At 35.4% G+C, this 25,403-nt stretch overlaps 1 protein-coding gene and 1 non-coding gene across 2 annotated transcripts; both read left to right on the top strand.

The window, feature by feature from the left end:
* Positions 1 to 1,146: 1,146 nt before the first annotated feature.
* On the top strand, positions 1,147 to 9,375 carry Smp_159340 (hypothetical protein; the record flags this gene model as incomplete). Its single annotated transcript, XM_018796454.1, has 7 exons — positions 1,147 to 1,263; positions 2,690 to 2,794; positions 2,830 to 2,918; positions 2,965 to 3,223; positions 3,256 to 3,333; positions 3,371 to 3,535; positions 9,175 to 9,375. 7 exons carry the CDS (start codon positions 1,147 to 1,149, stop codon positions 9,373 to 9,375), a joined length of 1,014 nt encoding a protein of 337 aa, XP_018650665.1.
* Positions 9,376 to 23,195: 13,820 nt separating this feature from the next.
* Positions 23,196 to 23,267, top strand: Smp_tRNA_00658_Pseudo_TTG.1.1. The gene has a single exon. It is a non-coding gene (tRNA).
* Positions 23,268 to 25,403: the final 2,136 nt, after the last annotated feature.

Here is a 25,403-nt window from a genome sequence, read left to right as displayed (position 1 = left end):
ACGTGCAGAACTACTACTATCATCACAGAAAATGTTCAGGTATTTCTAAACAACTGTGAATGGAAGATACAACATATCCATTAACCAGACATCATAAACAACAACCTACTATTTCAGAGGACCAACCAGATGTGAGTTGAGAAGGATATTAGATGGGATACGCGTACAATAACCATTAAGCATCATCACAAAGCAAGCTGTAACATGGAATCCCGAATGGAAAGAGAAGAAAGAAAGACCAAATAACACATGAAACAAGGAATTTTAGGTAGACGTAAGAGCACGAACAGCACTTGAGAAGAACTATAAAGGAGAAAGTATTACAGAATTTGTTGGAGGATCCTGGTCTGTAACCTATTCTCCAAGAGTAGTAACAGGCGTAACTAAGTAAATAAGTATGCATCGTGACATGTTGCAACACATTATTCGTACTCCCTTCACTCTTCCCCCACACAGACATAAACTTCCCCAAAGTCTAAAGATTTTAGTTTACTAACTTTGACTACTCATAAGTAGTATAAACTACATTTCATTTTTCTAAGACCATCTGAAAACTTGCAAAACCCGCTAGTAGAATTCTTTAGAAACTGACCAATATCTAAATTGAAAATCTGTCTTCAAATAGGAAAAACATTACAAAGACTCAATTTCCATGAGCAATTAGATAAACAATCTTGTACTATTATTCGTAATAATTGATAAAATAAATTGTAAATATATTGGAAGAAATTCATTTTGTCATTGAAGAAGACGCTTAGGAATATTACTGGAAGTCCTGGGACTATGCAGATTGTGTGTGCTAGTTGCATATCATCATGGATTCCATTAGTTATCTAAAAAGCTTTTGTAGCTGTGATGATTCCCGTACTGTATGATCTTCCCATTTCAGGTTCCTGCTCCCAGTGAAACCAGTCTCTTGATTGAAATATATCGAAAAAGAGAAGTTCTTAGAAACATTATGACATTTTTAGAGAATCTGTTGTTTAAAAAAATTCTATCGAACACTGACAAATTAAGTATTTTGTAATATAGGGTTAGGTGCTAAGCGCTACTTTATGGATCTGCTGTAAATTTTCCACGACATAATGACTCCCCCATTATTGTGGCTTTCTGATCACAACTAGAATTAAGCGAAATAGCTTATTTATGACGGTTAATAAAAACAGTATTGTTTGTTGGCACTATGGTTGTTTAGGAAAAGAGAAAAGGTGGTCGGTTGATGACATTAATTTCCAAGATTTTGAATGGGTATTCCAACTTGACGTGAGTCGGTTTGCCACGAATTCCAAGACAAAGTAATGTAGATAGTTGATTCTAATGAGTTGAGATACCTGCTCAGCTGAAATTGTCTTTTGACCAGGGGTCGGGACAGACTGATGTTAAGGATTGTTCCAGAGAAATCCTCACAAATATTAATAACCTAGAGGTCATTAGGCTCTCTGTATAACACACTTTACCGGAGTCGAAGGAGTCCAACTATACCTCACTCGAAAAACAAGTAGAACGGATTCAAGAGCAGATCGTATGACCGTAGCAAAACCTCTGAAATACCAAACCAATCATTATGGAACCAAAATGTCTGAGGTCAAAGTTATAAACAAACAATTTCACGAAATCTGCAAATTATTCCTCTCAGCAAGCAGTTATGTAAATATGAGCATCCGATCTCGACATAGTTCTAATAAAATTAACTAACTGGAGTCACACAACCAACTATCGAAGTCGTTTAAGTTGCAGACCCCAGACGTGACCGGTCTTGTCATCTTCAGAACTTTAATCTTGGCTACCTTTCCTTGGTCAACTTCCGTTTCTCACACCAATATTGTCCATCACTTCATCTACAGGAAGATGGGTGTGCGTATATCATCACGTTACGGTTGTTTTAGGCTTGAACCTGCGGTATTCCTATTACCTTGTGTCAAGTTTACCACATGTGTACACGATCTCAACTGGGAACTTCAGCATTGTGTCTCAATACCCTTGGAAGAAAGTATATGAAAATCGATCATAAAATTATTTGAACTTGGGGTCAATCATATGCCATTAGCCTCTAAAAACTTGAGTGGCAACTCGTACGTTACACAATGACAAGAAAGAATGTGATCACTAAAAGTGTCACTCAAAGCTGCCTCATGCTGACAGGTTACTTGTATGTATTGGATCAAAACTCTACACACTGAAGTAGGTCGTAAAAATGTAAATGCCAACCCTCCCTTTAACAAGAGCCATGATCCGTAAAATAAGCTCATCACAGCTGTCTAGGAGAGATGTAAGTTGACTCCATCGTTTACAAATCACACACTTTGTGGCCAGTCACAGTAATCTACCCATTACATTTATTAGCTTCTGGATTATTGAAAAAGTCCCATTATCCTAAAATCTATTACAAAGTTCGCATATTTCACAAATGAAACATTGTACATGCTGTTTCTACATGAGAAAAATTGAGGAATGAACAAAAGTTGTCGTTGTTGTTTACATTTAAACCCGGCGTTTTAAAATGCCAGAACCACTTTGGGAAATTGCAATACAGCAAAATAGGACTAAGTCAGGTACTCGTCCATAGTCTACTCTCTCTACTAATAAAAAGTACAAATAGGTACAGAAAATACATTAATTTTTGCTGGGAACAAAGGATCAGTAAGAATAATTAATTAGCATATTTGTTAATGTTTTCATCCCTTTACAGGGGAAAAGTACAATTATCAACCGATTTCTCGAAAAAGATGAAACCCCTAAGTCTACCCTAGCTCTTGACTATACTTTTGGACGGAAAGGTGCAGGGAATTATCATGTTAGGTTTATGTGAACTTATTTGTGACTTATTAGACTCGAGTTGTGTCGCATATATGGGAGCTAGGGGGTGGTGTAAAACTTTCAGATCTAATCGGCGTTGTAATGACACCCAATAACATTTTGTTTGTTGCTTTTAAATTACTTAATAGCCCCTTCTATCACTTGAAGGAATCTTCACCTTATTTTAGTTATTGATCTATCCAAACCAGAGGAACTTTGGGATACGGTGGAGACTTTGTTGAAGTCAGCTTCTGCCCGTGTTGATCAGATTCTAAACCGTCTACACCAAAAAAACATAACGCGCATCCAAAATATTTTTAGTGAAAAGTCTAGAAACCGAATTTCATCAACACATCCTGACACAGAACTATTGAATCCCTTTCCTTTGCCCCTCACATTCTTGGGGACAAAACATGACATTTTGATGGTATAAAATGATTTCGTATTGAAATTTTTTAGACCCGAGACGCTGAACAGCAGAATCTAATTTGCAAAACAATCCGCTTTCTCAGCCACTATTACGGAGCATCTGTTTATGTGTGTAAGCTCAGCATGTTTTTTTAATATTCTACAGTTTTCCTCCACCAAGGAAGATGGGGTACTTAAAAGGATAAGAGCTGTTCTCAATCACATCGCTTTCAATGGCAAGGACTTATCCAACGTCCAGATGGAAACAGGAAAACCGTTGGCTATCCCAGTTGGTGTCGACTCATTCTCAAATATCGGTAATCATTACTTGGTCAGCTTTGTAATTTTTTGGTTATTAAGCGTTTGCAAATGTGTCTTGGTACGAAAACCAAATCGACAACTGTCGTAAGAAATAAAATGCCAAGAATTGATTTCATTCCATGTCAAATGTTTATGATACTGGTTGATTGTATTCATACTAAAAACCCCTTAGATATTGTACCGCTAAAATAGAAATTCTGTGAAATTTCAGTCCATATTGGTTAGTGGTGAGGCTATGATTTATGGACGACCTTTTGTTACGCCAGTGACCCTGAAGCAAACACAATGATTAAGCTGGTAAAAGTTTATACAATTATGTATAAATATTTAGGCCTCAAATGTAAAACAAAAATCGAACAGAAATATTGAGTACAAACAGACTGAAAATGATGTATCACAGATTCATGAAATAACAAAGGTAAAAGTATAATATGCCAATGACTCTGGGTTACTTATCAGCTACTCAGGAAACATGGTCTAGTTATAAAACAATTAACGATGCAAAGTAATGAAATACCAATGGAATAACAGCTTTATCGTAATAATTAACGCTCACAAGTCAAACTATACCTCCTAGTGAAGACAAAAGGGCAGATTTACATATACACATACATACCAGGAGTTGGTCTGGTATTTTGAGTTGGGGTTATCACCCTATAGAGTTCTCTTCATCAACTGGCATCAGTTATAGTGCAAAGAGGTTAGGGTTATGTATTAAGAGTTAAACATGACTTTTTGGGGGGTTACAAATTGGAGTTAAGGTTTTCGATACAAACTGACATCAGCTATAATGTAATGCCTTGCCACCTTCCTGTGTACAAACTCGAGAAATTTAGGGTTGAGATTTAGAGTGGAAGTAGGAAAAGGGGAACACTATCTAGATTCACTAAACACTTAGTTACTCAGTGAACGACACTAAGTACTTTGACGCAATCTGTGATGTAATTTAGCTTAAGCATGCTTATTGGAGTCAGACAATGATAGTTTTTCTCGACTTAAAGGCAGCATTTAACTCTGTAGATCGAGGGGTTCTGTGGCAGTGTCTATCTATGAAAGGTGTGTCTCAGAAGTACATAAACCTTGTGAAGGCTCTTTACGCGAATACTACCAGTCAAGTAAGAGCTTATGGCTAACTGTCAAATGATTTTACATCCTCAAGTGGTGTCCGACAAGGCTGTCCACCATCCCCATTTTTGTTTAACTTCATCATAGACCTACTTCTGGAAATAACACTCTCGTCGACTGAATTTTCGGGAATTGATCTCCTACCAGGAGGTCTACTTATCGACTTAGAATACACAGATGACATGGTTCCGTTTGGTGAAGACGCTGACAAAATGCAGGATCTTTTGCTAGCACTGAGTAACAATGCCAAGATATTTTGAATGAGTTTTTCCCCCTCTAAATATTAGTTGTTACTCCAGGACTGGCCTGCGCCAACACCTGGACTAAGGATAGGGAGTGAAGTAGTCGGACGCGTCAACAACTTCACTTATCTTGAATGTCTGATCAGCCCTATTGGGTTGGTGTCTGACGAAATCTCTGCACGGACATAGAAAGTTCGTTTGGCTTTTGCCAACTTATATCACCTACGGCGAAAGCGAGATATCCATCTACCAATTAAGGGACGAGTATACCGCGCGACAGTTTGCTCTGTTCTACTTTAAGGCTGTGAAACATGGCCATTAAGAGTAGAAGATACTCGTAAGTTACTAGTAATTGATCACAGATGTCTCAGAAATATTGCTCACATCTGCTGGGATCACCGGGTAAGTAATAGTGAAGTTAGACACAGGGTATTAAGGAATGATGGTAAATCGGTTGAAGAGATTGTGAATCTTCATAGACTGGGATAGTTGGGCCACATATTAAGTATGCCCAACCACCGATTACCACGACGCGCAATCCCGACTAGTGTTGGGGATGATTGGAAGGAAGCTAGGGGCGGCCAAAACGCGGCATCAGTGCTTAAAGTCACTAACTTCTAGTCTGAGCCATGTTGGCAGATGCAGATTACTTGGTTGGAGTCCGCGTGACTATCGTAACCAATGGTTGGAGACTCCGGTTGACATGGCTCAGAATCGATCACAGTGGTTTAGGTGTATACACTCTTTGTCTTCCCTTAAACTAAAAAATTAAAGTTGCTTCATATCTTTCTTCCTGGACTATATCCTTATATACAATCTTTCTTCTATATATTGCTACCATTGAAGTTACTGCTTCGATGAATTTGGTGTTCATCTTGTTGTGCTAATGAGATATGGCAACTTGGACCAATACATGTGTGTGCTTGTTCCTACGTTGTAGCTGATTGACTGAGCTTAAGCACTATCTAAAATCCACTTTATCGTTGTATAATAGATATTTTCATTGATTTTAAACATTTTGAGAACTAAATACTTTTTTTAGTTTTCAGTTAAAATGAAATATATTCAGTGCACTTTAAAATTCACGCAAAATAATTGGGGTGTTATTTTAATTCTGATCGGTTAGCTAAATACCGGCAAAATATCATGCTCTTACTGTAAATGATAAATTTTCAAGTAAATAATCCTTAAATTATTCATTTATTTATGTAAAACCAATTTACAAGAGATATGAGTTTTAAAAAATCCTCAAATATACATAAATAACAAGTAGTGTTTAAAATGCCCCCAAATGCCCTGGTACAGCCGAGAGCGGGGAGAGTCCGCTCTCCCTCTCGAAATGCTATCACATGGCCACGCGTATATAGCCTCTGCCAGGGAAGTCCTAATCACTGCCTTCTCGTGGCATTACTGTTGTTTACCGAATTGAGAGGACGAAAAGCGAATGTCCGACGCTCTAACCGGGTTGGTGGACACGGAAAGTTCACCTAGGAGAGTTGGAAAACCCTGATTCCAAACCAACGGTGTACATGGGCTCCAGTATCCTGAGGGAACAAATGGCGTATAGATCAATCGTTGGTCACCGGCTACCATGAGACTGCATCTCCTCACGATGCTCCACTGCCTTGTAGATCAGATCTATAGGTCAAAGGCTCGGGGTGTAGCCCCCTAAGAAAACCACCTGCTTCAGTTTGGGCACCTGAACAGTATCACAGCCCTCACACAAATCAAATGAGATTTGTGCGGCGCATATGTATCTGGTGCTTCCTTGTACCAATATTTATGTGTTTAAATAAAATATAATATAAAGTGTTTTAAAATCTTCAAAATAGTTGTATGTAAATGCAAGTCTAAATATTCTCTACTACTGGTTTATTATATTGTATCCCTGTAAAATACACTTACAAACTAAATCACAATTCTTGTGAAAATTTTTTTTACAAATTTCAGGAACACCACCAAATGCAAATTTGGAAATAGGACGTCTTACTGCTAAATCTCCATTAGAGATGTGGAAAAATATTTTTTGTAGTAAATTTCCTCAGGTAATATTTTATTTTCAGAAGGGGATTTTTTGGAGATTTTAGTAATTTTATAGTTGAAGTCATGATTCAATTAAAGCTAGACCACTATGGTAAACCTGGAAGGACGAAACGGCTGTCCAGTGCTTCCAGGTTTTCTAGGGTGGTCTAGCTTTAATTGACTCATGATTTCAACTATAAGATTTTATTTCCAACGTTGAACACCTAAAAAAACTAACTTCATAATGTTAATTATATTCACATTGATATCCACAAAATAAACAACAAAGTAACTTGTCTAGTTAGATATAATTTAAACCGGTCAGCAACGTTTCATTTATATAATGCTGAGTTTATCATTGATTCAACTCCGCCTATAGCTCCTCCGGGGGCTACTGCCGGTCCCAAGCCCGGGTAAAGGAGGAGGGTTGGGCATGGGGTTAGCGACCCCATCCCTTAGAAAACCAACTCGCTAAAAAAAACTCTAACCAGAAAATTATCATTGATTCGCTCTATCGAATTTAATATAAAAACTATAACTAGTCATATTTATTTAAACCCAGTCGGTACATGTGAGCTGATCTTACTTACTTACTTACTTACACCTGTCACTCCCAATGGAGCAAAGGCTGCCGACCAGCATTGTCCAACCCACTCTGTCCTTGGCCTTCCTTTCTAGTTCTATCCAACTTTTGTTCATCCTCATGCTAATTGACACTCATCAGTGAAGTGTAGCCGTAATCATGAGAGAACTGATGCTGACTGCATCACTCAGTTTCACAACCTCAGATGTTATTACTAATCTGATGGTAGCACACTATATATAAATATATATATAAATGTTTTCCAAAATATATTTCTGATTGAAATGGTTAGTCGAATTTCCAGATTAATTATCACCATTGTGTTACAAAATCCCTGTTAGACCAGCCGAAAAACTGAGTAACATCACTCATCAATTAATTGTGTATATTACTTATCAGCATCAATTATCTTGTCTCACTTATAAGTTTAAGTCTAGATCTCTCAAAAAGTACTTTTTCAGGGAATTTCCATGATACTGGAAGTTTGTTAGACATAGTTTTAAACACCTTTCTTTTTGTATTATGATTATCACATTGCTTTATTCTCAATTATATCCAACAAATAACTGATACATACCATGATGCTTTAATGTAGTTTATCTAAATACGATCACTCGTTCGTCGATATAAAACAAGTGAAATTTTAAGGCTTAAGATATAGCTCATCCAAAAAATACATGTAACGTGACATTCAGTTAAATCTGCAGGTTACAACTAATCACCTTCAAAATGAACAATTGTTGTAAGATACTTGAGTAGAATAATTTGAAAATAATTAATGGATTTCAATAGTGTTATATCGATTGCGTACGTGCCCTGTTTGATATATGAAGGGAGTGAATTATCGATCAGAGCAATGATACACAAAATCCATATGAGCAGTCATGAGTACTTGTCAGTCATGCTATCTGCTTACCCCAACCAGTTAAGTCCAGACCACCAATAACAGCCTCGGCAATATGAATCATTATTCTCAAACATACTAAGTTTATATACCGATCAAACAGACCACATCGTACCATAAAATAGAAAATAATATTTGTACAAGATTTGGCCAAATATGGCTGTGAATAGGGGGAACAGTAATTAATGGACTAGGGATAACTCAAGAATGGTAAATCGTTTAGTAATAGTTCATAGATCAAAATAAAGCTTATAATAAGAGGGACACGAATATGAATAGTTAAGTTACTTAATAGTTATACAATAGGAAATATACATATCATATTGATCCATAAATAATCCTCAAAGTTACCATTCATAATTCTCCACGGGATATAACAAAAGTTGACAACAAATATAATTGTTTTCAATTCTTTCTTCCATCCCCCCACCCCACCCACATTATTTTTTTCTTTTACTAACCCTCTGGGACATTAGATAAAATTTGGACTTTGACCATGAATAATCATCATTTACCACTTATATAACTCCTTATACTACATCTTAGCCAACCTAAAATTACCATGAGAAAAAGGCTAAGTAGATCATGGTAATTGGTCTAACAATATTATGTAAACTTCTACCTCATTAAGCAATAGCCAATGACTAACATACACTTACATCATCTTCAAATTGTATCCTATGAAATTATGCCAAAGATTCGATAAGAAGATTATTTATTTTCTTCTCTTACTATAACTAACTCCCTTCTCTAATATTATTCTTCAATTTCAGAAATCTGGATTAACATTCTCTTTAAATAATATAACAAATCATTTAATAGATCCAAGTAAAGATCCTCAATATTCTGAACCACTTATTGATTCTGCACGAAAAGTAAAAGATGAAGAATTAGAAAGTAAACGACGTCAAAGTGAACGACATATGTTGAATTTATTACAACAAATTACTTCAGAAGGATTAATTATTGTTTAAATCTACCTATGAGTGTACATGTGTGTATGTTGCCTTGATTTTATTTTAGTAAACTAACATGCAAAACAAAAGAGGTAATTGTCTTCAGATGAACATGATCGTTATACAGTTCTTTTTTTGGTTTACTATACCTTGAATTTTGCAAAATTTAATGTTGTCCTAATCAAACATTTCTAAATGAATGAAGTTATAATTCCTGTTTTGTTAAGGTAAGATGGTGGTTGGAGGTGGTCAACAGGGAACCCTGGACCCGGGTTTTGTGCTACTTGGCACTCGTCAGCAAGGTGTACCTGTAACCTTGAAGGAACTGGTGCTCCCTGACGGATTCGATCCCGTGTCACTCAGCTTCATAGCCAGAGACGTCGCCACTGTTTTGTTATTTTTGTCATTTTTTATATCCGCTAAACGATCAACTGATTAGTGTTCTCGTACTGAAAGTCTTAAATCCGACCACCTATAATGAAAACATAAATACAACTGACAAGTTTACTTAGTATTAATTGTTTGGATCTTCCCGTTGATGTTTTTAGGACTGAAACTGGTCAGTCTCTAATTGGCATATGTGCATACTGTGCGTATTGCCTCGATATAGCATAAATTCACAAGCATGGTAAGCAGAGATGGATAGTGGCTAGCAGTGGAATCCAGGACACGCGACACTTCGTCCTATTTAGGACTCGTCAGCTGGATGTACCTGCATCTCAGAGTTGATGTTCACTCTGAGACTCGAACTCAGTACCTTTCGCTTCAAACGCCATCATGTAATCCACTCGGCCACTGAGTCCTCATAGCCAACTGACAAGGATTTATTTATTTGTGTTATAACTTATAGCCTACTATTAGAGAGCAGTGATTTATTGGTCGGATCAATGACACACGAAACCCGTAGGAGCAGTTTAGAGTACTTGTCGGTCCTGCTATCTGCCTAGCCCAGCCAATTAAGTCCAAAACACCAATAACAGCCTCTGCAATATGAATGCAACCAATTGAATAATTCATATAATTACTTCTCAAAATATGATTTTATCACAGATGATAAATTAATTTCATATGGGAATCGCACTCCAATCGACCGCCCCCAAATGCCCTGGTACAGCCGAGAGTGGGGAAAGTCCACTCTCCCTCTCGAAATGCTCTCACATGGCCACACGTATATAGCCTCTTCCAGGGAAATCCTAATCACTACCTTCTCGTGTCATTACTGTTGTTCACGAAATTGAGAGGATGAAAAGCGAATGTCCGGCGATTTAACAGGGTTAGTGAACACGGCGCGTCCACCTAGGTGAGTTGGAAAACCCTGATTCCAAACCAATGGTGCACATGGGCTGGCTCCAGTATCCTGAGGGAACAAATGGCGTATGAACCTATTGTTGGTCACCGAGTAAAATGGGACTGCATCTCCTCACGATGCTCCACTGCCTTGTGGATCAGACCTTTAGGTCAAAAGCTTGGGGTGTAGCTCCCTAAGCAAACCACCTGCTTCAGTTTGGGCACCTGAGCAGTATCACAGCCCTCACACAAATCAAATGAGATTTGTGCGGCGCATATGTATCTGGTGCTTTCTTGTACCAATATTTTTGTGTTTAAGTAAGTAAATAAATAAACTCCAATCGACCAAATCATTCCTCTTTATGTCATTTTTATCTTTCGCATTCTTTATGAAAGGGGAAAACTGAAAGATTTTCCTCTCCTGTGGGAAATTGTTTCTTTTGTATTTTAAAATGATTTTATCTCATAATGGTACTGGTGAAATAACTTTCGGATATGATGGTAAATCTACTAGTAATGCGTCTCTTCAAATTAAAATTTCTCATCAATGAATCAATGTGACGTCTCTCTTAAAATCGATACTTATGAATAACGAAATAAATCATTTTTCTCAATTCCGTTTCAATAATGAGGCACCAGATACATATGCGCCGCACAAATCTCATTTGATTTGTGTGAGGGCTGTGATATTGTTCGGGTGCCCAAACCTAAGCCTCAAATAAGTTCATGAACCCGAAATGCCGAGGAGTCCTCAACGAATAAATTGCATTATACGGTTGCAGATACAATGTGTTGATCACAAAATGTAAACTAATCAACCCTTACTCCGATTGCTTATGATAGGACAACTCGTAGAAATACAAAAAGTAACCAATGCTTATAAAAATCTTAATTTCTATATTCATAAATCCTTTGAAAAAGGCTTCATATAACCAACAATCGAATTGTTAACTTCACTTTGAAAGCGAGATATTTTCCAATTCATTCAAATAATAATTCACACTAAATGATATGATTGGTTAGTATATACATCTTAAGATCTAGCGTGGTTGTGCACTCAGGTGTAGGAAGGATTTGAAAGTAACCAACTTGGTCTCGTGTGCAGTTACGGGTATGAGGGTTAATATCACTTCCCGGCTGCCCACACCGTGGAAGGGTATTTGTTGAGGGATTAGTGTTGATCTTAACGACCTGGGAGCGTGACCTCAGTGCCCAAGGGACAACTGCTTGAGGTCGGTCACACACGACCCTTTTGTGCGTAGTTTTTGTGTTAGCTCCGTTCTTCAAAGGATCTTACCGCCGGAGACGGAAATCCGTGGGATAAGGCGAAGTGTACATTTTTAAGGTCGACCTTTTCTAACCCCACCCCTCCTTGTGGGAAGGCAGCACCGCTGTTATGCTGGTTGTCTGAAGGAAACACCTTACTGCTGTCACACCTCTGTACAGTCAGCAGTACGACTTCGTCTTCGGACCTTAGTTTGCTGCTTTTAGTCTTACCGCTCTTCAACCGACCTGTCTGGCATGGTAGGACCTTGAGGAACGATTGTTCCAGCCAGTTGTGCACTACTTCGATTTATTTCATTTCACATCAGTTACAAAGCGGATAAAAAGATACATTACTAGTATTACTATCAAATAACTGGAAGCAATGGAAATAAGCCACAGAATTACAAAACGCATAATAACTATATCACTTCAATTAATTTTGAATGAGATCACCTAACGTTCCTGTTTAACTATAGATTTATGTTTTATGATGTACGCCGACTATAATCATGGTGATATTTGTTTTATTCATAACGGCGGGCTCTATTTCTTCTTTGTTCTGTTCTGTACCGAACATCATTTACAAAATAAGTTTTTTCAACTGCGACAAACACTACATCGGACAAAGTGGACACCCCCTTGATCTTCACCTACACGAACATCAATTAGTTGTCAAACGCCATGACATATTTTCGCTTATATCAGTACATGTGGACGCACATTCGACTGGGAAAATGCTGGGAATACTATGAGCATTGGGAAATTTTTAGAATCTTAGCACTCAGGTCAATCAGCAATCAACAAACGCAATGAAATCCATCAATCAGAAGAATCGTGGACAAATATAGAACCGAGGATCAGACCAAAAGAGGATACAATCAAAATAAAGAATTAGACAACAACAGGTTAAAGATAAAAAATGATCAATCGAGGTCAATAGGAGAAGCCGTGAGTCATATGTGGAGAAATTCGAACACTTCACTTCTGTTTGAAGTTTGTACTGATAGTGTTATTCAAAAGAACAATGAAAGCTCCACGACCAAACCATCTAGATCAGATAACAAAATTCCACCAAAATCATCCACTTCGGCTACTAATCTTCCCCACCATATCAAATTTCCAATTGAAAGAGGAAACTATGTGGAGTTCCTTGAAACACCAAGGACGGTAAGGAATTCCATGTATTGAACTCTCAGAGAACAAAACTCCACCTAATGTGTACTACTTACTAACATTCAGTAGCTTATGTTATTGCCATTCATTTTAAAATGTACAGTATGTGTCTCCATTGTAATCTGCTGATATTCTTAAGTGGATACACGCATTCTTGACATTTTATTATTTTCGTTGTAAACTCTTGCTATTCTTAGTAGCTTGTCTTCATTTCGTTCGTCTTCAAAGCAATAACTGGATTAGGAATAGAGTACTAGGCAAAGATGGAAAATCGGTTAGTGAAGTATTAAATCTTCAACGGAGGTTGTTGGGACATTTGTTACGCATGTTCAACGACTGCTTACTTCAACAGGGGATGTTGTCTAGTGTAGTAGCAGGTTGTAAGAAAGCTATGGGTGGCCAAATCAAAACATGGCATCAATCCATCAAATCATTGACAATTAGACTGAGCCATGTTAATAAGCGTAGACTACCTGGTTGAGGTCTGTGTGATTATCAGAACTTACGGTTAAATTCTTTGAAGGACATGTCTCGAAGTTATTTTCAACGGTGCTGGTGTATCCATTCCTTGCCTTCCTCGAAATTTTGAATTCCCATTATCTGTTTTGTTTTTATTTTGTTAATCGTATTTGACTACCTCTACTATTCTGAGATTTGGCCTGACTGTTTCATTTCTCTGTGCTAATAGAATACGATAGCTTGAACTGATGTACTTACATACAAGGAACTACGTTGCGACTGGCTAACTTCATTTTTTATTCATTTATAAGAGCTTCCATATTTAATATTGTGCAGTTTAACTAGTTGATTAGCATTACTGACTTAACACAAATTGGTAGTTTCGCTTCATTTATTTTGTGTTTCCACGAATTAATTGTTTAAAGGACGCACCTTCCCTCAAATCGTAAATGAAAACGTCATTAACGCATTAGATACCTCATAGTTTAGGCTTGTAAACCATACTGTCTATATTGATTGTTTATCAACGGCACTGTTTTTTGGAAACAAATTTCGTTGTGATTTTGATATTTGACGTGTCACTTAATCGTCTGATCAAAATTTTCAGCCGGATTCAATAAACTATTTCAACTTCCTGATGCTTAGGAGTTTCTATCTTAAAGAACTCAGTTTTTGATTTGAAACACATTATCGGTCCACTTTAGAATTTTGCACCCCTACCTGTTTCCTAAGATTATCAAATGGTATTTATAAGCGCTTACTGATTAACATGATGTAGCTTCTATAAGATTTATTCAACAATTCCCATCCTGTCAGCATAAGATTTGCCCGAAAACGCTATGCTACTGTAGGAAATGGCAAAAGTCTGAAAACATCCAATCACTATGTGTCCGGACACCAATTACTCTATCAAGGACACTCTTATGAGGAACATGAGATCTTCGTATCAACAAATAATTATCAAGTGACAAAGTGGATTATAAAATAACAAACAGTACATGCGTGTGTCAAGTGGGAATATAAATGACTGACGAAAATAAACAATAATAAAATGGAATACACAAATAAACGATTTGTATCAGACGTATGAGGTAAGTTTGCCACTTCATTTCCTAATATCAACCTGAGGCTGAACAAAAGACAGAAACGAGGAGTATGAAGTCTTCTTCGCGTAAACTAGTTCGATACGAGCCTTCAAGTCCATACAGGTGTAGCATTGAAAGTTATCGGTAAAATCCCACATAACATATGCAATTCTTCTACATGATTCTTCCTGCATACATCTGAAGCCATATTTTTTCTTCTAACTAGACTTAATTTTCATATCCAGAGCACATTTATAAGGCCTCTCTCCCTATCATAGCTATCTAATTGATTTAAAACCTATCCTTTCATTTTTCACCTTAATTGTCATGCCATAACTTGACTCCAATAATTAACAGAGTACTTATCCCAAACTTATAATTACATAGTCCTTTATCAGTTCTCACCTTTACTATTATGTAATCACTTCTAGTAACTAACCCATTTCCAAGCCTAACTTCATGTTCCTTGAAATCTTACTATTAATAATTCAGTGGATATAATTGACTGATTCTTAAATCTTCATTATTATGTAACCAGTTATAATAAGTAACAGACTGAACTATTTTTGCGGCGTACCAGCCATGACTTTCCACAAGTCTCTTGAGTAAGTCGATTACTCAATACCACTTAATTGACAGTAATTTCTGAGTTCAGTTTTAAAGCTATGTATTGATGTATGATCATAATAAGGAGCTAATTAAACTCGAATATTCCTTCACTGAAGGTATATCTCTAGGATATGAGTGAAAATGTTGAAGTTGTTGAAAAGAAACTAAACATAATGTTTCAAAGTTGGAAAAACCTTCCGAAATGGATAGAAATCGAAACAGTAGAGTAACCAAGGAGAATTTTGCAATTAAAGGTAGATGATACCGTCATAGGCACGAAAGAACTAACCAAAACATAGAAATAACAGTACAAAATGATGGAATAATTTCTTTGTTGCTACAATAGAAGCAGCATGCTAGTCATCAAAATAATCTAAACACCCAGACTACTGGATATAGTAGTAAGTAGTATAGTATAGTACACAAAAGAAGCTAAGATGGAATGAATTTAGGGAGTGAAAAATACACTTCGATAAGTATCTATTTTTGATGATACTTCCTTAGGAGGTTGGGTTCTCTGCCCACAGCATAGAAACTGAAAATTTATCAGACTCTTGTGATGAGGGATATATTTAAATTCCTCTTCCTACTGTAGAAGCTTGCTAGCTGCCCAGTAAACCAATGTACTGTAATCGAATCTTTATTATACTGACTGTTGGGTTACTAACTAAAAATGCAACCATCTAAGTTATTTGTTTTAATGCTATCAGTATTCAGCGTAAGTCTTCATTTTAGATAAGAATACCGAGAATGACTTTCCAGCCTTTATCAGTTCATAGTGAGACATTTGGGCTACCTGTTCCTGTCATCTATATATTTCAACAAGTTATCTAATATTGTTTGTTTTAATACATCATTATGGCTATTGAGCACACAACCTATTCCAGTGCGTTTCTGAAAACTGTACAACCTTTCGCTGTAAAGGTTACAAAAGGCCTAATCAGAGATGTCGTGTTTGCTGGGAATATGCAGCAAAAAGAATATACATTATTCATATGTCGATTGACTGAACTGCTGACATCCAACTGGCGATCACTGAATGTTTATCATCAGGAGCAACGAAGAAATAAGAAACGTAAACATGTTGAAATACTTTATGCTGAGAATTCGATTTTGTACCAAATAATATAATATTGAATAAAGCTAATAATAATAATAATGAGTTAACTCATATTCTGAAAAGCGACTCAATCATACTCATCAGTGAGAGTCTGGGCTCTAATTCAATTGAATTCAAATTGTATTTTAATAACTTAGCAATATGTGGAACATACAATACTTGGAAATTATATCTGCACTAAACTAATCAATAACAAGCCACCCAGCTATATCAAAATTAATCAATTTTAATCGATCAAATTATTCATTCGCGGCGTGGTGTTATTGGTCAAAAATCTACCAATCAGGTTCAAGTAATCGATCTAGAAGTATTGATCAGTTCAACATTTTAATAATCAACGTCATTGTACAATAAAGCTAATCATTATTATAGCCAACTTCTAAAACAGATTTCAACTACTGATTTGTGATGATACTTTGATTCATGTTAAATTTCATGGTAAGGTACATAACTAACTGATATCATCTAAGTGGATAACCTTTGGAAAAAGAACTCTTGACTATTTGTTTTAATCAAGTTTGAGATGCCTCAGTAGTATGTACCCTTATGGTTAATACCATATTAATATACAATTATGTTATAGATATCACGTACAAGTTAATAATGATATGTAGTGTGCCGTGAAGCTATGACTCAGTTTTTAATGTATTCAAATTTTAGCCACCAATTTACAGGTTCGAAACCTCCTACCACCCACTTCGGTTTGAGAAAATGAGTAGTACCGCTAACACTCACAATTAAACAGTGCTTCTTAACCAAGTTCACAAATCTAAACCTTATAAATTACTCAACGAGTAGGACAATCGAGTTAATTAACCATCGATTTTTCTCACTATCTGTACTCTACTCAAAAAATCTGTGGTTTCTCTCATGTTCGAAACAAACAATCGCAAGCAGATGTTTATCCTGGATACTCCAATGAACCACATACTATTACTACACGAAACAAGTACTGTGGAAGAGATGAGAGCCTCTAAACTAATCAATAACAAGCCACCTAACTAATATCAAGATTAATTTATTTTGATCGATTAAATTATTCATTCGTGGCGCGGTGTTATCGGTCGAAAATCTACCAATCAGTATCAAGTAATCGATCTAGATGTTTCGATCTTATTCTTACTGGCGGCCTGTTTAAACATCTGGGCTACCTGTTCCTGTCATCTAGATATTTCAAACAGTTATCTGATTTCGTTTGTTTTAATACATCATTATGCCTATTAATCGCACAGCCTATTCAGGTGCGTTTCTGAAAAGTGTAATACCTTTCGCTGTAAAGGTTACAGAAGGCTTAATCAGAGATATCGTGGTTGCTGGCAATATGCAGCGACAAGAATGTACATTATCCAAATGTCGATTGACTGGGCTGCTAAGTTCTAACTGGCGATCACTCAATATTCATCGTCAGGAAGGACGAAGAAGTAAGAAACAGAAACTTGTTGAGGTACTTTGTGCTGAGAATTCTATATTGTACCAAAAATATAATATTGAATAAAGCTAATAATAATAATTTTTAAAAAAATACCTAGACAGAACCATTCAATAACAAAGAGGATCCGATCCACATGTGACGGCACGAATCGGTAAAGCAAATGGAGAACAACTACAATCGAACAATATCTCCAACAAAAACCAACCATTTGTCAGACAACACTGAACTCACAATTCGCAAAACCAACATTGAAATAGTTCTGCTGTGCTAAACTGAAACTTGCAGAACTACTACTATCATTCAAGTATTCAAGTATTTATAAACAAGTGTGAATGGAAGATACAACATATCCATTAACCAGACATCATAAACAACAACCTACTATTTCAGAGGACCAACCAGATGTGAGTTGAGGAGGATATTAGATGGGATACATGTACAATAACCACTAAGCATCATCACAAAGCAAGCCGTAAAATGGAATCCCGAATGGAAAGAGAAGAAAGGAAGACCAAATAACACATGAAACAAGGAATTTTAGGTAGACGTAAGAGCACAAATAGCACTTAAGAAGAACTATAAAGAAGAAAGTATTACAGAATTTGTTGGAGGATTCTGGTCTGTGACCTATTCTCCAAGAGTAGTAACAGGCGTAACTAGGTAAATTAGTATGCACTGAGATATGTCGCTTCACATTATTCGTACTCCCTTCACTCTTCTCCCATACATTACAATCTTCCTTACATTGAACAATTCACACAGAACCCACGTTTTAGGTATGAAGCATTGTTTTCTTTATAAGTTCCTCCTGACATGATTAACGAATGATATGATGATTTCAAATTCACTCCCAACAAAGTATGTGAGTACCTAAGCATATGGAACACTTGCGTCATCCATGTCAGATAGTAAATATCAAGAATCGCATTGTCCAACCAAATACTGTTTGTATGGCACACTCATCACACAGAAAAAATGAATTCCAAAAATAGTGAGGACCAAACACCATTAGTTCTGTCTTGTTACCTACATTCGGAAATCATCATTTTTAAATGTATAGGGTGATATTGTTCAGAATAAAATCCTTCATTTGTGTGGATTTACTGTTGTTGTACGTCACCTAACTCATATTATGTTTGTTCTGAGTGTACTTCGATTTTTAATCTTCTAATATATCGTTGACTAAGCTGAGTATTATAATTTGGAAGTGTTAATGTGTGGGCCAGTTAAATAGCTTATTGAAATGTGTTACTTATGCTATATTGGTAAATAGTTCAGGATTTCGGAAGACGAAAACATCAGAACCCAACATAGTCAGAGGTAATTTTATTGTATAGTATATTTACACAACTTGCCTTAAGTCTTCTATACTGAGACATAAACTTCCTCAAATATATTACATTGAATGCCTAAAGATTTTGGTTTACCAACTGTGGTTACTCATAAGTAGTATAAATCTGTATTTCATTTTTCTAGGACCATTTGGAAACTTGCTTGTAAGCCATTACTCCACTCTCATAAAGAGGAGCAGCTAACAAAAATACGGTGAGACTATAATTTATGGATGATGTTTAAGTGGCTTTGATAGCGTCCACCTAATTACTAAGGTAAGATGACGGTTATAAATTAGTGTGATGTATTATGATTAATGTTTACGGTTGAACATTAAAGTTATGAGTCTAAGTTGAAGTTTTAATTATGAACTGACATCATCTACAAGACTAAAATGCTACTTAGATGTATGAACGAATGGATATCGCGCCAAAATTGAAGACCTACTATCTTGAACCTGATTGGTTCGTCTACAAATGACAGTCTTGTCAAAAATACTTCAGGCATCTCTTCACAAGAATACTTCTCTTAAAAACTTCATTTAAAAGCTAACATGTTGTAATCCTTAATCATATACATCAAATTTAAATAGTTTAGGAAATTTGACAATAGATCTTTTAAAAATAATTATGAAAAATTTGCATTTTAACTTTAGATACAGTTTAATCTATTTGTTATTAAGTTCTATATCGATATTGTCCTACACGGTTGACTTACTAATTCATAAACACAGAGAATTTCCAAAGTTCTAATAAGAAATCCTGTCTGATTGAGTCCATTTTTGTTTAGAGTAAGCTCTCTAACACTCATCACATTACAGAACAATGGTATTATAGCTTGAATTGGCTGCATTTATAAGTCTGTGATCCATCCGCGATTGTATCTGTAGTCTCAAGTTATTTTCATTCCTGTCAGAGTGAAATCTGAAAACCTAAATTTCCATTTCTGACAGGATCGTGGATGCTCAATAACAAAGTAAGAAGAAATAACTGTCAAGTCAACTGTGTTTTTTTCAATGGTTATTCATTATGAAATTTTAAGACAGTAAGATTGAGTGACAATAAGTCATTCAGAAGGGGATTTTGTGGAGATTTTAGTAATTTTATGGTTGAAATCATGAGTCAATTGAAACTAGACCACTATATCAAACCTGGAAGCTCTGAACGGACCTTTCGTCCTACTGTGAGACTCCTCAGCAATGTGTATCCGCGACCTCGCCTCGTGTGATTTGAACTCAGGATCTATCAGTAAGTCTTTCAATACTCAAGGAATTTATGTTTTGAATATTTTCTACTGAATATCTTTAAATATTGATAATCTGTACAAAATTTACATTCCATAGTGATAGATTCAACAAATTTTGAGTAACAACTGGAAAGAACTGGAAAGGAAGACTCAGGACAGAGTTGGATGGAGAATGCTGGTGAGTGGCCTATGCTCCTCGACGAGGGTTAACAGGCGTAAGTAAGTAAGTCCCCCCTCCCCAACAGATAATTAACAGTCATACCACAATCTAATCTAATTCTATCCATGATTAACTAATATGAAAAAATTTACAAAATCATAATTTTGATCTTTAAAACAAGTCTTATTATTATAATCTTACTATTACTGTACAAATTCCAAAAATAATTACATCATATGAAAGGGTAATCCGTATATTATACTAAATACCTTGACAATAATGTTTTGTAAAATGAAACTAATCACTATGTACTTCGTTCGATCTATCGAAAACTAGTTTTTATCTTTATTTTTTTGTTTCGCTTATATAATTCAATGTTAATTAGAAACTTCATATATATACATACATATATATACACCTTGGATAGAGAGTAAATAAATTGGAATTTAGATCAATCTATAATATGTCACGCATAAACCAGTATATGTTTGTGTATATGTATATACGTCTGTACCCCACTTGACTTTGTATACAGAATGTGGTGTAATCTGATTTTCATCCGACAGATTATAAGCAAACTTATATAAATCAATTCCTCTAAAATGTTTAATTCATTCATTCAGTCATTCAGTCAGTCAGTTAGTTGGTTAGTCAATCAATCACTTAGTTGAAGTTATAGTAATACATTCGTAAAATCACAATACAACCCCTAAAAGTTAACCAAGAACTGATTATATATTTGTTTAATTCCATTTGTAGAGAAAAATTTTCACCCCCTTTCAATAACAAATCGCCTACGCCTTTTAATTTATTTGTTAGTTGTATACGCTCTCAAAAAAAACAAAGTCGTATATACATACAATTTGCATACTTTGAAAGGGACATACACACACAGACAATAGGATTATATTGTTAGTTCAGATCTGTCGATACCTGTTTTTCAGAGCATCATGTGATTCATGGTAGACATTGTTATTACCATTATGATTATTATTATGATTATACTATTCCTCTAACTAAGCATATGACTCCAGATCGATATACCTTTTTGTAAAACAAAAAAAAACTCTACATACATATCTACACAATATACAATATTATCATAGAAGGTATCAAATATACTTCAATGAAACAATTGCCTCATTATTGGACAAAGCTTAGTGAATTTATTTTTTTTTTCTTTCTTTTTGGACACCCCCTCCCTTCTAATAATAATAATAATAATAATAATAATAGAATTTTCCTTCTCCTAGTATAATTGGAATATATTTTCTCCCCCCCCCTTAATATAGTAATATAGTAATAGTAACCGTAATCACGTTTTCTTTCCTTCTTATTTGATTGAATTTATTCTTTTTTTTTAAAAAAAGGGTTAATGTTAATATACATAGGCAGATGGTATATTGAAAGAAAAAAATGTATCTCTCTCATATGTATATATTTACATACTAACAGTGATATTTTGTATTGATGTTCTTTACCTTTCATTGTTGTAACCAGTTGATGTAATTTACTTCTTTAATAATTTAAATATTTGTCTTGTGTATCTACGTATCTATCTGTCTTATTCTACATTTATGTTTTGTTTTTTTTTGTTTTTTCCACAACAACCAAAAAAAGAGAGAAAAGAAAAGAAAAAAGAGAAAAATCGATGAAACAATTCAACCAATCAACATTCAATTATTTATTTATTAATGAATTATTCATACAGTTTTTTTTTATTAATCAATGTGATTTGGAATAGATAATACAATAAAACTAGTTTATATTCATTAACTGAATAGAAATGAACAAAATTGGATATGGTTACTATAGAAGTTGTTAAAGTTATTTCACTAAAAAGAAAAGAAAAAGGAAAAAGTGAAGATAACAAGCATGGAAATTAATCATCTAATGGTAGACTAAATATTGACCTAAATCTATAAAATGAAATTGATAGAAAGTAAATGGAGTTATGTTGAGATAAGATGGTGGTTGGAGGTGGTCAACAGGAAACTCTGGACCCGGGTTTCGTGCTAATTGGCACTCATCAGCAAGGTGTACCTATAATCTTGAGGGAACTGATCGATAGCATTCAATCAGAACTAAGATGGACTTGACACGTATGACATTGATCACCCACCACCCAGTGATCAATCAATTGTGATTTATGAAACCCAGTATCAAGTTTGATTTTCTTGCTTAATCAAATTATACTTGGGGGAACCGCTGAAAATGTGATAAAACTTTAATAGCCTTTCTGAGCTTCGCAGAAGTCCAGTCCTCCATGATTCCTGATAAGATGAAATTCAGGAGCATTACCTCACAACCCATTTACATTATTGATTTACATTGTCAACTGTTACCAGTCACTTTTATTATTATCAGTAACAATATGATTTGATTTAAAGATATCAACAACATGATGATTTATTATTAATTTCTGTTTTGAATTGAATATGAGACAGATGAGATAAGCATTTCATGTAATCTTACTTTAAAACCATGTCAGTTTCAATTCACTTTGAATCTTTCCATTGATGTTTAGGACTGAAATGAATCAATCTCTTATTGGCATATGTGCATACTGTGCGTATTGCCTCGATATAGCCTTAATTCACAAGCATTGTAAGCAAAGATGGATAATGGCTAGCAGTGGAATCCAGGACGCTTGTGCAAGTGGATATCAGGACTCAGTAGCTGAGTGGATAACGCGATGGCGTTTGGAGCGAAAAGTACTGGGTTCGAGTCTCAGAGTGGACATCAACTCTGAGATGCAGGTACATCCAGCTGAGGAGTCCCAAATAGGACGAAGTGGCGCACGTTCTGGATTCCACTGCTAGCCACTATCCATCTTTGCTTACATGTCAGTTTCATTGTGTGATGGAACAAAAAAACTTCTATCGCTAATCCTCAATGGTATAAATACCAAATAAAGTCAATGCCTATATAGCTATTCGTAAAACGAATACTAGCTGTCATTATTTCTTGGTTTTTGAAGAAGTCGTTATCTTGACTAGATGGGATAATATAGTTTTGAATAGTATCTAAATGATTCCTAAAATAAATTAAACTAACTGTGAGGATGGTCCACAGGTGAAGTCGAGGAAGCTCTAAGAAGCCCGGAATAAGCCAGACATATTCCATCCAATCAGCTTTGGGAAGAATATTCTTGAATGACTACGTGTAGCTTCCCTATTGGTCAATGCTGATAACTCCCTGTGTGCTGATTGGATAACTATAATGATGATTTTGTTTCTACGAAAAACTATAAATACCTTACAATTTTGTACCATAATCGACACTGTTTGGAATAACATTCCTTCTACTTGTCCTCTGTCTTCTGACTGTGACTTGGGAGGGTTCAGGCGTTCGAGTGTTCAGGTAGTACGCGACAGACTAAGAAATCTAATTTCGCGATACAACTAGAATTGTGCAATTACGTTATCGTTTTATCGGTGAATAATATATTAGCTGAACCCCATGCCTAGATCAGTAGTTATCATCTCAAATGGATATTTTCCGTTTAGTTAATAGTTAACAGTAAAGACTTTCTAAATGTCTCATGACCGGTTTCCAATATTCTATGTTTTTTCACTCAATGTATTCATGCCATCAGATAAATCAGTCAACTTCTCGTAAATATCATAAATGTATAATTTTGTTTATCTAAACAAATTTAAGTATTCCAACTATCAAGTCAAAGTGTTCCCTAATTACTGGATAAATACACATTTTAAGACATTGTGTGTGTGTGTAAACACTAGAGGGGGGCTTGTTGTTCTCTTATTTCGGTAGTCCAATGAATAAGATTGATTTTACAAAATGAATAGTTATTCTGGTTCATTTACTAGTTCTAAAAAGGTCTATAACTGAGATGGGATATTATTCATGCATAAAGTAGCATTATTTACACAAATATACATATATGTGTGTGTTTGATGTCGAAGTGTATGCTGATGATGTTGTTATGATGAACAGTGAAAGTCTCACAATCGAATCGTCCAGCTTAGGAAACAAAACTTCATTGAAATCATCTACCAGTATCATAGATCCTCTCTACCATCTTATGATAAAACAAAACCTGTAGTTTTTCGATCAGCTTAAGTAAAGTGTACTCCTTCATTTCCTAGATCTATCTTGAAAGTTTCCGGAAAGTTTTGGTCCGTAGAAGTTTTTTTCAGTATTTTCCCTGCGTTCTGGAGACTATTCCCAGAAATAATTAGAGACGATCAACAAAAAACCATTAGTCATTAAGGTGTATCTTCAATATTGAGGTTCTCTAGTGGAATTAAACGTTGATTGATCTCCGAGTGCTCAATGTCATGTTACTGCAACAACAGAATATTGTGATAAGAAAACCTGATAATGCTATATCTGGTTAGTGATAACTTTCAGTTTAACTAATGGGCACATGTTATAGTTATGGTTAGTTTGGGGAGAAACCGGCATGTGAGACAAATTGATATAAATAGTAACAAAGAGAATGTGAGTCGACCTCTGGGAAAACTATCACAGACTCCAATCAATAACAATTAGAGTAGGGATATGAGCATGATATCGAGACAATCTGGTAAATAAAGCTTTAATTCAGTCAAGTAAGTTTCTTGAATGCGTTACAATAGCAACTATGCTTCCTAAAAAAGTTAATGACTGTACAATCATTTAAAAAATTTACCAGAGCATTTACATTGAATGACCTCAACATTAACTAACACATGAATGTATTTATCCAGCAAACAACAATGTGTGTAATTTCATATATTTTTGATTAAATCTAGGTTGGACCAAACAAAGTGTTTAGATCTAAATACTAATCTACCGACTTAGCAATCACCATGACAACAATATCTCATTTACACCATTGGCTGACTTAGGCCAAACAAACATTGGAAACCA

The sequence above is a fragment of the Schistosoma mansoni genome, chromosome 2 (genome assembly GCF_000237925.1).
Source record: "Schistosoma mansoni strain Puerto Rico chromosome 2, complete genome".
Lineage (NCBI taxonomy): Eukaryota > Metazoa > Platyhelminthes > Trematoda > Strigeidida > Schistosomatidae > Schistosoma > Schistosoma mansoni.
Note: the sequence above shows the minus strand (reverse complement) of the source record. Positions and strands in the feature narration are given on the sequence as shown.